The 13792-nt window shown below is 35.1% G+C and overlaps 1 protein-coding gene across 16 annotated transcripts in view; it reads right to left on the reverse strand.

Annotated features, from left to right (window-relative positions):
• Positions 1 to 740: 740 nt before the first annotated feature.
• Positions 741 to 13792, reverse strand: part of LOC124425096 (syntaxin-binding protein 5) — a 49977-nt gene continuing 36925 nt past the window's right edge. For 8 of the 16 annotated variants that reach the window (XM_046964943.1, XM_046964942.1, XM_046964940.1 and 5 more), the window contains 9 exons: positions 7768 to 7893; positions 7410 to 7529; positions 7182 to 7310; positions 6587 to 6793; positions 6181 to 6289; positions 4625 to 4708; positions 4168 to 4263; positions 3921 to 4045; positions 741 to 3616 (listed from right to left, as the gene is read on the reverse strand). In XM_046964943.1, coding sequence (XP_046820899.1) covers positions 3354 to 3616; positions 3921 to 4045; positions 4168 to 4263; positions 4625 to 4708; positions 6181 to 6289; positions 6587 to 6793; positions 7182 to 7310; positions 7410 to 7529; positions 7768 to 7893 — 1259 coding nt within the window. In that variant the 3' untranslated portion in view covers positions 741 to 3353. Of the gene's footprint in view, positions 3617 to 3920; positions 4046 to 4167; positions 4264 to 4624; positions 4709 to 6180; positions 6290 to 6586; positions 6794 to 7181; positions 7311 to 7409; positions 7530 to 7767; positions 7913 to 12702; positions 13319 to 13792 lie in introns of all 16 variants that reach the window. The other 8 variants (XM_046964941.1, XM_046964952.1, XM_046964949.1 and 5 more) reach the window with 4 other exon arrangements.

Here is a 13792-nt window from a genome sequence, read left to right on the forward strand (position 1 = left end):
TTTCTTAATAACATCCTTGGACATTTTCTAATTTAATTTTGTCCTACTCGATAAAATCATTCGTTCCATAACTTATGATGTATAATTAAATAAGCAAATTTCTTAGCATTTTTATAGATACCTGTCAATAAATTGTATGTTTCCTATACCAATTTATTATGTTAAACACTGAATTGTGTTCTTCAGATACAAAGTAAAACCATATGCGTTATTAACTGAAAAATAACAAAATTACCTGCTTACATAGTTGCCATTGTTGCTCCTGTTTATTTTGAGTTTCCTCATCTTCGTTAATGGAAATGGAATACACAATAATTATCACTGAATTCGATAGAACGTGAAAAATACAATCAATGATAAAAGGAACCAACGTATTATCTATTACAAGCAAAGATCAAATCTGAATTTACGATATATATCGTTTGTAACTGACTGCATTATTGTAATTACGACAGATATCGTTTTTAATTGTTTACATTATTCTAAAATTAAAAATATATTGATAAAACCTAGAAGCGAATATCGCGTAGAGCTAAAAAGATCACTCGTTATAGATCATTATAAAAAGATAAGCAATGTTTTTCGTAGCAGCACTCACAATTTTCTTACATCGGGCATCCATTTTTGGCGCGCGTTTGGATTTAAACGACGCAAGCGTCACAGTGGTCGTTTTTCGAACTACTTTGTATTTTGGTCTTTACGTATAATTATTAGGTAAATTAAGTAAATAGAAAAGATCATTTACATAATATTATGTATAATACTAATGCTGGTTTATAATATAATTTCAAGTCGAGTATAATAACTTAATATATGCATGTAACGGCACGCACAAGGAATAGGCAAAATTAATGTTTATTCAATCAAGTACGTGACAATAGTTTGTATCGTGATATGAAGATATACAACAGATAGTTTCAGCTCTGTTTTCATCTAAATAATTACCAATCGAAGATTACAAGCACCGTGTATGAAAATGATTCGAGGAACGAAAACGAAATTAGTTAGCTAAGTTTAAGTATAACTGAAACTACATTTTATATATCGAGAAATTATTTTCAAACAGATCTTTGCAGGTTCCGATGCGACAGATAAGTAGTCGAAATCTGTAAAGTATGATATTTTACCGTGTACAACGGAAGTTGTGGAGTATATTATATTATCAAACACTTAAACGGTAATATATATATATCTCTATTCCTTCATAACTATGGCACATTTAACTACAGTTCCATTATTACAACAAAAAACCACTTTCACAGTAGTCCGAAAAAACACTTTCTCTTTTCGAACTGAAGAAACGTTCATTCCCTTCGTGTGAGCGTTAAAATAGCCTTCCACTTATGAATTTGTTATATATATATATTTTTTTTCTTTCTTTTTTTTGTCTTTTTTGTCTTTTTTTTTCTTTTTTTTTTCTTTTTTCTTTTTTTTTTTTTAATTATTAGTATACTATCATTAAATCGCTCGCATGCAGAATCTCCGATTTCCAAAGAGCAATGATTCTAGATGTATGTAGGATAGCGCAAATGTAGTGTACCTACCGAACAACCGAAAGTTTTATTCGATCCTTAGCCTCGAATAACATGTTTCCATTATTATATTTTTCTCGTAAATGTCGCCTATTAAGTCTCCAACGACTCGCCGAATTCGCGAGTTTTGTACTAATAATTGATAGTGAAGACATCCCACGATACAATAACGGGATTAATTCAATGCGATTTGAATATATTGTCCAAGAAAGATCATACCACGAAGTTTAAACAACTCGAAGAATGCATTCTAGTTAATCGTCTGTAGGATGCATTTATAAGTATTAATGCAAGTGATTAGTACCATTAACATCGACTATACAATTATTGCTATGGAAGCAGTACGTCGATTCAGAGCCTCGATAAATTCAATTGAATTTTTTGCACCCGCACAAGCGCGCGCCCGGAACGCACGTGTGTGTATATCATATATTGTCTTTATGTTATCTAGTCTATACGTACAGTTAAAATTAGAATAGTTTGCTCTTCCGTGCCATTTATGCATTACAAATTCAGTTGAATTCACCAACGACGCTGAAGTAGCGTAACTTATAACACATTATTTATAAACAGCTTTTTATAACGCATAATCTTTCCTACTTTGTGTATGTATGTGTGTGTATGTGTGTATGTGGGTGTGTGTATTCTTTTTTTTTCTCATTCCATTATATATATATACATTAGCGTGTCTAGCGATAACTACAATTCGATAACAATTATACATTCTTATCGGCGTGACGTGTTTCGCAGTATACCTTTTCCTACTACAAAACTCGCCTCCGTGGATAAAATATATACTTCATCGTTTGATATTTTACCCAATCCTCTGCATGTTCGACTAATTAACTATATTTTTATTGTCAATACATTCGGAGGATAAAATCGCTGCGCCTCGAATTTCTGCTGTCTTTGATAATTCCATGCCCCGTGATTAAATACCTATCTTCTTCGTGAAAAAGTAGACGAGAAAGTAAAACGATGTTATATCGTTTTACTTAAATTCCACCGTTGTCGCATTTTTTTTCCCTCACTTCATTGACAATAAAGAAGAGCGTAATGTAAAGACGTCATAAATGGCGCAGGACATCCGAATGAATCAACGAGTACCATCGATTAAAAGGCGAATTATTTCGTAATTGCTCGTATTGACTCCTGTATCGTCGTCTCACTCCTTTATGATTTTTAAGCGATTCGTACTATAAGCTCATATCGAACCGCCTCTTTCATGTCTTAATGTTTTCTTGAATAAAGATTATGATCGATGTTGTTGTTGAAGTGACCTTGTATATGTAATCGCTTTATTATCTACCATCCACTCAATTTCGTCTTGCTAATGTGCGTACCTATAACCTGTGACCAGCACAGATGATCATGTGAATGTGTTGTTTGTGTGTGTGTGTGTGTGTGGAAACTGTGTGTATGTGTATGTGCGCGTGCGCAGGAGGCTTTCCTTATCATCTCGATCCTATACTTTATTCGTTCACACATTCAATTTTTCTTTTTCTCTTTCATATTCCTTTTTATCTATTAATATTTTTCTCTCTCTCTCTCTCTCTCTCTCTCTCTCTCTCTCTCCCATTCTCTCTCTCTCTCTCTCTCTCTCGTTCTTTCTCTCTCTCTCATACTTCCACTCTAATTCACTCTTTATCCCTACATACATGTTTCTCATAGAGCATACACTTGGAGCTTGTAATACGGTTAATTTTGCTTTCTTATCAAAGAGAGAAGAATTCATGGATGAATCGCAAATGCCAACTTCTTGCATATAATTTCCATACTCGTCCATATGAATCGTATCCGGATTCGAATCAAGCGATACTCTCATAGCTGGTACCATTTCTTATCCTTGTACTTCAGCATCAGACCGTGTGCCGACGTTGAAAAGTTTTCAGCCTCGGACATCATGCGAGCCGTTCGTTCTTCAAGATGTGACAACTTCTCTCCACGCTCCACTACCATGTGATGCGCCTGAGCAATTTCACCGGTGATCCCTGTAACGCGCTCTCTCATATTTTCCGTGCCTGCATTTGGACCAGGGATGTGTTTAGCAACTGTACGAGATGCACGACCACTCGATTCGCCGACTGAAATGTACCAATTTTCTCTCGGTTAAACTGCATAATTTAATTGTGTTTTATTAAGAGCATAGAAAATGATTGTACCTACATTTTAATGAATTCTTAAATGGAATCACTAAAGAGTATACTAATTATCTTATAGGTAAACAGCTATAATATTTTGGGATTTAAAGCTTTTAAATATATTATGTCTACGAAGCGTGCTGCGTGTAACATATTTCTCAGCGAAAGGCAAACATTTTATAACATTTTATTACGTAAGCATAAAAGAAGAAAGATAAATAATATTTTGGAAGGAAATGCAACTTACACAACTCTTCTCTATCGAGACTTCTCGAACCACCACCGAACAGGCCCCTAAAGAAACTTTCCTTAGGTGGTTCCGGCATATCGTGACCGATAAACAAATCGCCCATCATTTCGGTCAATTCTCCGCTAAAAATGACAAGCTTCGTAATTTCAAATAATCCAATAATACGTGGATGACTTTTTATAAACTTTTATCGAAGTCAACTTTATTATTTGTACGGGTAAAATAATTTTATTCGTTGCCCTACCAGAATTCGCTTGATATTGAAAACTTCTGTATCTCCGTAGGCGAGGACAGATACAGACCGTGGCCACGATTACTGAAGCAAAGAGTCTTCGCAATCCTGGAAAAGAAGATATTCGTACGGATTTTACCGTGACGTGCAGATTTATTCGTACCACTTTCTTTCTTAGATAGAAAATAAATGATAACAGGGCTGAATAATAAATGCGTTTAATGTGCGTTTGCATACATAGCATCAAGCTTCGCTGGGTGAATAGATTATTAACTCGAAAAAGACTTTAGAAGGAAGGAAGTAAATAATATGTATTTATGTTGCTGATATGTGCTGAATGATCCATAACATTTAGAAAAAAATTAATGGGGGAAAAAAGAATATAAATGACGCGGATAAAGTAGGATATATCACTATGTATCATGTAACATAGATTATTGGGAGATTTGTTATTTCATAAATGACTTACTGATCGGTATCGCCATTAACAAACAGTTGATGACCCCATATGGACAACATGGGGTCTACAATGCCGTGTTTTGTAGTCTGAAAACTGTTAGAGATTACAGAGACAGGAGGAAGGTAAGCAGCCGACCGTAACGAGCGTTAAAATAGTTATTAATTAAATCATCTGACAGTATATTTATAAAGCTGTTTGCCTAGATCTTCGAGCGCGAAATAAAGTATGTGAAAAACCTTGCTCGCATGTTCCTGGCTGCGCGATTTCTACATTCTCCAACGATATCATAATAAAAAATGAAATATAATTAACGTTGTTATACAATATGTATATATTATTTACATATATATATAGATGCGTTATCGACCTAAAAATGAAAGAATCTTTGAATTCTATATAAGATGCGATTGTACGAAGATATAAACGGTGCGATAAGAGTGCTCGTATAAAAAAGTTCTACATAGGGCATGCCGTGAGTGTGTCGAGGATAAACGAGTGCTTTGATTAGTATCGTAGACGAGAAAAGTCGCATGCCATATTAGTTTTCTTCTACTCTTCTAATAATTCGAAATCATCGAGTATATTTGTACAAAATTCTACGAATAACATTGCCGATAAAACCGAAATATAGTTTATCACAGAGCATTGAAACTTCTTATTCGTTTGTATATAATAAACCATATATGTATATATCAAAGGATTTGCATTGCAATTTATATTTAGCATAAAGCTTTATATGTATGTATATATTTTATAAATTCAAATAGCAATAATGCGTTTCGTCCGCACTATTCGATAAGAGCCAAGCCATATTTGAATTATGTATTATTCGACTCCATGCACCAATAAAATTCAATCTATATTACAAATATTTAAAATTTATATAAAACTCGAAGCGATTTTGGTGCAGCTTGAAGCTAAAAATTTGGAGTATTTTACAATCACGAGATACTTAATAGAACAATTTTAAATATAGCAATACTGCATCAAAGAGCATTAGAATAATCTGCTATAAAAATTTTTAAGTAAGCATATAAAATATTATACCGTGCGGATCTTACGATAGATCTTCGCAATGAAATCGCAACTATGAAGCTTTTTATACGATACAATTATATTATATTATATTATATTATATTATATTATATAATATATTAATATTTATCTGTATAAATAAATCTTGTTTCTACGCTACCAAATATATTTATGAGCTTTGCTTAACCGCTTGAATTGCCGCTTGATATGTATTAACTTTAGGCCTAACGTCCATTTGAAAGCAAAACATTACTAGTAGATTGTTAACTATTTGATTAATAATATTTTATATTATATCGATTAATAATATTTAACTATTTGATGAATAATAAGCATTAGTAGCCCAAATATAAATTTGTATAGCTATATAATAACCAATAAACAATTATTATTACAATAAGTTTTTAAACGTAGAAGCGCGTATAAGTTAGTTCAAGAAAATCGATAAATTCTTGTAGCATTGCTACAATAAAATGACCATTAATAGGCAATCCGAAAAAAAAATTAATATAATTAGACATTTTGCTTACCTCAAATCTGTAAGCGGTAGAAAATCGACGTCTATTAGCGGCCTCAGACTAGGTAGACTATACGTAGATACATGACCATTTGAGACGTAACATACTAGGCAGACATTATCTGAAAAATTCAATTATATTATATTTCAATCTGTATTCTGGATAAATTGTTAATAATTTATTTATCAAAAGTGATGCAGAAAAATATAAAAAAGAAATGTTTCTCTGTACAGAAAAAGTAATGCTTGCAAATAGAACGTTGTCGTGCGCCGTAATAAATAAAACTAATCTAAAAGACCGTCTGTCATGTGTTAACCATCCAACAATGGTGGTTGAAACTAAAATACGACACCATGATGTTTCATTGAATAGAATTCAATTCCAACGACGAGCAAACTGAGAGAGAAGTTCTTGTTACCTTTCAAAGTCGTAACCTCTGCCTTGATTACAATATGAGTCTCTGCCAATTGTTGTCTGTAGACGCAATCTTGAGAGGGTAAAGCTACGACCCTCGCTTGCTTCTCAGACGTCAGGACGACAAATTGCCGATCCTCAAAACCATCCCCGGTTGTAACTTGAGCGTTCAAGGACGGTGATAATCGGCTATTGCATTTTCCTTGGTTCTCTTTAACAAGCATCAAATACAGTTATCCGCTATTCTATTTCCCCGTCAGGAACAGTATTCGATTCATTCCGAACGAATGTTAACACGTTGAATGTAACGTGCCTCGCAAATAAACTACGTCGGCATTTTCACATTTATTGATATTGACAATGATATTGAAATGATTACGCGATATTTTATAATGTCAATGACTCATAAAGAATATAATATGTGAATTTCTTTTATGTAAGAATGAACGATCAATTATGATAAAACGTATAAGTTCGTTCGACGTTATAGAAAACAACAAATTAATAATTATTGTTCTTTATAAATAATATAATATAAAACATTTACGATCTTATTCATTGTTAAAAAATATATTTCTACTGTAAAAATGTATTCTTACTGTTACGTTCTTTTCCTCCATCGACGTTCTCATCTCTCCAGGATTCAAATGAATATGGTATCAATGCGCCATTGCAATCCAAAAATGACATCGACAAGATGCAACCCTTCAACTTGAACGTCGATCCATCTGTTTACAAAAAGGAAAAAAAAAAAAAGAAAAAATTAGAAGCCGTCATATGATTTTATAATTGGCATGAAATTTTACCATCTAATCGTAATATCTTACTACATGTCGAAACAACCACAGGATATGAATGTCTCTCGCCTGGTACAGGTGGATTAAATACGATGGTTTGTATGGACCCCAAAGACGTACCAACCCATAAAGTGGGTAAGGTGCTGGTATCTTGAAAAAATTCGATACACACACATACATATATATATATATATATATATATATATATATATATATATATATATATATATTACAATAAATTATTACTATGTGTATAGTAAAATCGATTTATACATACACACACACACACACACAAAGAGAGAGAATAGTTATAAAGCTCCTAGCAAATGAAATCTTTAATATTACATTAAGGAATAACTAAATAGATTTAACAAGTAACTCGACTTACCGCTTTTCTTCGTATAGGAGTCAGCGAACGTAAGGCAGCTAATGGTTTCCGTGGTGATGTTCTCAAGCGAAGACATGCTTGAGCTCCGTGATCGTTGAAAGGAACCGTCAAATTTGTCTATCCGGCCAGCGATCCCAAAAATAAACTGACGATTACATACAGAATGTGTAGTTCGTTTAATCTGTCTACAAGCGTCATGCACAACATACTACATATATACTTTCAACGCTTCGTACTTCAACGTGATCATTTGATAATAATTAAATTATATCTGATTCTAATATTCATCGATTTTCGTTAAATCATTTTACATCGAAACGTGAAATGATTTAATAACAATACTATTCATAATCACCGATTAGAACGGACATAAGTTGAAATTATTCACTGTATCGATGTAAACGAATTTATAACAAAAGATCGTACGTTCATAGAGACAGATTACAACGATATTAAGATAAATATAATACAATAAATAACAATGATACAATAATATTACAACAACGGGAGCGCCAGCTAAAACAACAACAATATCGACGCAATGTTCAAACGTTAAGGAACAGCGACAAGAACAAGTAGCATGAGCATTAGCAACGACAATAACAGCAACACAATACTACCATGACTTCTTGATTCGGCAATCGGCATCGTAACATCTTTCATCACATCGCATCACACTCATCGACCGATTCGTTAATATCTACTATATATATATATATATATATTTATATATATATATGTGCGATCGTCAAACTCGCTACAGGAGGTTTTATCGGATGGAACGCGTCATTCTAGTACTAAAAAAAAATGGTCAAAAATAAAGAGACCCTTAAGAATCCAAACTTTTCGAAATTCGAATGCTTGGATGTGTATCGTTTTTTTATCGGAAGCACAAGCTCTATGAGTACACGCAAAATGATCATCGACCATCGATTACGGGCCAGCATAATAACACGGCTAGGGATTAGCATCGAATGCAAGGTGATTCTTCGAAATACAGGCTTCGGATATGTATTACGATAAATGGAAAACCTCTTTCAACGAGCACGTGCGCGAGTACTAAATACAGTCCTCGACTAGGTGCAGGCTTTTCTATCGATATCGAGCAGGTAAAGATTTTAAGGGTAATTTTGATTTTGTATTCGACGAGGCTGAATTAACATCACCGGCCGGCTCAACTTTCTTACGATAGAAACGTATGAAATATTTTCTTTCGACGAACTTTTAGAAGTATCTGAAAAGAAGAGGAGGGGAAGAGAGAGCGTCGACAAAATGAAAATGAGGGTAGCAAAGTGCCCTGCGGTGCGTTGTTTTAATCTGTGGAATAAATTTATTCTGCTGATTTGATTCCTTCCTTCCAAAGTGTCTCTCTATCTTGTCCGTAATACCTATGTATGTATACGTATAGGAGGTATCTGTTTTGCTGAAAACATTAAAATACTATTCTTATGATATATTATTCAAGACGTTTACGTTTACACGATAAAGTAAAATAAATTTTGGAACGGTGTCAGGATCGAGCCAAGATAGAAAGTTTTAGTATATGTATCCAGGATGCCATGTAAGATCTTACTAACGATATCTTATACCGTCAGAAATTGTCGGATCTCGTTCGGTAAGAGATTCTACGAGATCTAATTATCGGTTTTCAATGCATCCTCGCACAGTTCCGATTATAAATTGCTCAATCCTGTACCCGTTCCTAAGTCAAAGACGCGCAATTTGTACGCATGAAGTTTCCTTATTTAAAAGTCCATTACCTCGTGACTACATGACGCATACACATACATATTGACTTAATCGTAGAGATGGTCATCGTTTTCAAATAGAAAATGTAGATATAATAATATATAGATATATATATCATGTAATTAAATAAAAATTGCGTCTACATTTTCATTGAAAATTCTTGAAAAAGCTTTTCAAAAAAAACGATGTATGCGTATTTATGTATTATATATATATATATATATAAATTTCAAGGTAATTCCATTATAGTTAGCTCACTTCTTTAATTTTTCTACTTTTTCTCTCGTCCCTCGGTTTTCTTTCTTCTTTTCTTCATTTCTAACGAACAGGCGACGAAGTACGCTTTGTCAATGAAACGCTCTGAAGAGTCCACCGTCGCGACCGGGATTAATTACTTAAGACTTGCCGAGAATGCTGCAAGATACGGTATTCATCTATTCTAGAGAGAAAGAGACAAAAAGGATGGGGAAAAGAGAGAGAGAGAGAGAGAAAGAGAGAAAGCGCGAACTTATGTGTCGCTAACGTATCGTAACATCATCTCGCGTACATACACATATGTATGTATATGTGGACAATGTACGTAAATATGGAAAGCTGTACGAAATGTCACATATGGAAATGCAAGCGCGCGAGAATATTTCGTAACGCCTCGTGAAATTCAACGCGTTCTTCTGGAAATTTATATATTCTCACGCCACTCTGTGCATTCGCGACGATTACCGCGAATTAATTAATCGCGAAAAAAACCTCCCCCCAAATCATCAAAACGATATAACGTGCGAGAAATAAAGTATAATATCGAATAGAAAGAAAAAAAATATCTATTGGAATTAATATATTTGCTTTAATAAATAAAAAAGAAAAAAAAAGAAAAGGAAGAAGAAGAAGAAGAAGAAAAATAACGATTTCATCGTACTTTCGTATAACAATTTAGCAATTGAAAGTTAGAATTATTATGGACCCTTATTCAATAGGTTAAGTGAGTTTCGATAATATATGTGAATATTCGAAAAGCTCGAAGGACAAAAGACATTTAACGCGAATCAATAAAGAGGTCTTTGGAATTGGATGGCATACTTCTTTATGGTTCGCCGAGCGTGCAACTTGAAAATTTTACTGTAGACGTGTGCCCACTCGTTCAGCTTAGCTCGAATTCCCTCGAGACAAAAGGAACTCTCAGTGAAGACTCTTGTTCGAGTTTCGATCGAACTACGAATGTTATCTTATCGGATGGGATAGATATATACATCTCTTCTCCTCTCCTCTTCCTCCATTCGGTGCTATACACGCGTGCGCGCGCACAAAGTGATACAGATCGATATCAATACAGTCCTGTCCTACTATAGGAGGCTCCTTGTCACGGATCCACACCTTGAAATACGCGATTGATTATACGCGAAACGGCGCCGATTACGTTCCGCGAATATGAGAGTTAGAACAGATTGAAGCGTCAATCCGATGCATATAAAATAGATAGCATCGTTTATCCGTTAAACGGACCAGATATGAACGGAGTGGATTACTTGCTTATGCAAGATGCTAATTCGAGATACATGCTCTCGTCTTTCTAAGCTCATAAAAAGTGTCTTCCACAGTTATTTACATTTTCGAGTGACACTTGAAGCTTGAATTAATTAAAGCCCATAAAAGAAGTGAGGCAACTCGAATGGTATCTTAAAGATGTTATCTCGCTGCCGTAAAGGGAACGAAAAGAAAAGGGAAAAAAAATAAAAAAGAAAAGAAAAGAAAAGAAAAGACAAGAAAACCAGAAAATTACTTTTAAAGTTGTTTGTCTCACGTGCGAGCTCACTGGAAACTTTTTCCTTTTTATTTTATATGTACTTAACTTTATCGTCTCAGTTAAAGAAAAGAAAAGAAATGAAGAAAGAATTTAAAATGATGCAAATCAATTGTTCTTATTGAATTGATTGCCGTAATCGATCAAATTTCTGCACTTTTTTTTCTGTTTATGTTTATTCACGATATCATCTAATATTAAGGATCTACGGTTGTACACTTTACACACACACACAAAGGCTCGTTAATACACAACACTTCCATTTCCCCAAGACCTCGAGCGGTCCAAAACGCGCGCGTGCAAGTATGTACTCGAGAATGTTAACGTTAACAACTACGTCAAAACAGTGTTTGTGCCTCCTATATTCTACATCCAGACAAGATACATCATTACGGATTATGCAACGTCAGACCACATCTATTATTAAATAAAATAAACAAGCAAGAGTTCGGTGAGTCGTCAAAGAGTGAAGGCAATTAATAAACGGAAAGAAAGATCATCATTTTCGAAGGGTGCAAGTGCAACAGCTAAGTATATCTCAAGCGATTTATAACATGTGCCGCTTTGTAATTTTTTTTTTTTTCTTTCATTTTTTATGTTCGTTTCCATCTAAAACAAAACTTCGCATTGCTGAGTAGACGAGTGTAATGTAAAAGACGGTGGTAACAAAACAAGAAAAAAGGGTGCAGATAGTATTAGAGCCACTAGAGAAAGAGAGAGAGAGAGAGAGAGAGAGAGAGAGAGAGAAAATACATTGACACTGACATCGGCATGAAAACCAGAGATACTATCAATCACAGACAATCAGGAAAGTGTAGGAAGAAGTAGATGTGTTCGCAGAAACGGCGTTGCTAAATCGAACGTTGAACGATAGACTCGTTGATGAACTTAGATTCTTCTTATCGTTTATCTTTTCGACAACGACGTTTGATCAGTTAAAAACTCTCTCGCTTAGAATATATTCGAACAGGACAACGGAATGGACATAGCAACGCCGCGCAAAAATGCTAACGCGCAAAAATGCTTTTCGACTAGTCTCAGAAATCCTCTGATAATTTGTAGAAGATATGCTGTTTCATGAGATGAGAAGAAGATAGATTTAAGAGATGGAGAAGGAAAGGAAAAATATCGAGAATATGATAGTGTAAAGAAAAGAAGAAAGTAGATGGATTAAAAAAGAAGAAAATTAGTAATAGCGAAGAGAAAGAGAGAGAGAGAGAGAGAGAGAGAGAGAGAGAGAGAGAGAGAGAGAGAGAGAGAGAGAGAGAGAGAGAGAGAGAGAGAGAGAGAGAGAGAGAGAGAGCTAGAAGATTAGAAGATTGATGTCTCAGTGATTGATGCAATCGACACATCATTAAAAACAATCGTTCTAAAAATGACGATACTACCGAGGCTGCTATATTGCCTGGTGTTGATCAGAATGTTCTGGTAGTTGGAAGAAGGCTGGTGTCCGGGAGACGAATAGCCACGCGCGTCGTTGCTACGCAGAACATGGGAGTGCGGGGAGGATGTCGTTGAGGAGGAACCGGCTCTGCCAGCGGCCCAGTAAGTATCCGCATCATAGTGGCTGGTTGTAGTCGTGCTCAAACACTTCTGGAGCTTGCGTACGGCGGTCGTTCGCGGTGGACGCGTTTCCGCGCTTTTACGAACAACCATGCCGGTATTATTATGCTCGTCGTCAGCTGTGTTGATCACACCGCTTGTACGACGCGTGGCCAACGATCGAACAACGCCGCCGCCGCCGCCACCACCACCACCACCACCACCACCTCCACCATCGCCACATCTACCGCCAATTCCAGCTCTATACTCGACGATACTACCACCACCACTACCACCACCTTCCTCGCTATCGTCAACACCCCGATTACTGAGAGTTTCGCTAACGCTCGAAGCATTATTCTGGTCGCTATCGCTCTCACCCTTACCACTGCTACCACCAACATTCCCAGCACTGCCAACCACGTTTCTTCCAGTTATCAGCGATACGTACATCTCGTTCATCTATAAATCATTCATGCGTCAAATGTGACAGGGAATATAAAAATAATAGAACGATCACTAGCTCGTTATACCAGCTATTCTCTCCTATGTATTCCGCAAAAGTCGTTCATGGATAGGAATCAATTTTTCGATATAAACATTTATATTTAAATCTATCTTAATGATAGGTATACATTTAAATCGACTATCAACGAAATATTGTCTTGGCAACTGATCAGATATCAGAAATATCAGACGATTTTATATTATGATCAAGTATCAAGTACCTTTTTTAATCATTTTGAAAATAATTTGCAAAAGATTCTACGTTATATCGTTTCCAATATTATAAATCAATGTGATTTAGAATGAAACTTTCAAAAAAGCAAAATCAGCGACCATGCGGAACGAACGTCGGATATGAGTTTTATCCACGAACGACCTTGCACTTTTATTCGCTGCTACATGAAAAAGAAAAAAAACACCTGGAACGAC

This window comes from Vespa crabro, chromosome 6 (genome assembly GCF_910589235.1).
Source record: "Vespa crabro chromosome 6, iyVesCrab1.2, whole genome shotgun sequence".
Classification (NCBI taxonomy): domain Eukaryota; kingdom Metazoa; phylum Arthropoda; class Insecta; order Hymenoptera; family Vespidae; genus Vespa; species Vespa crabro.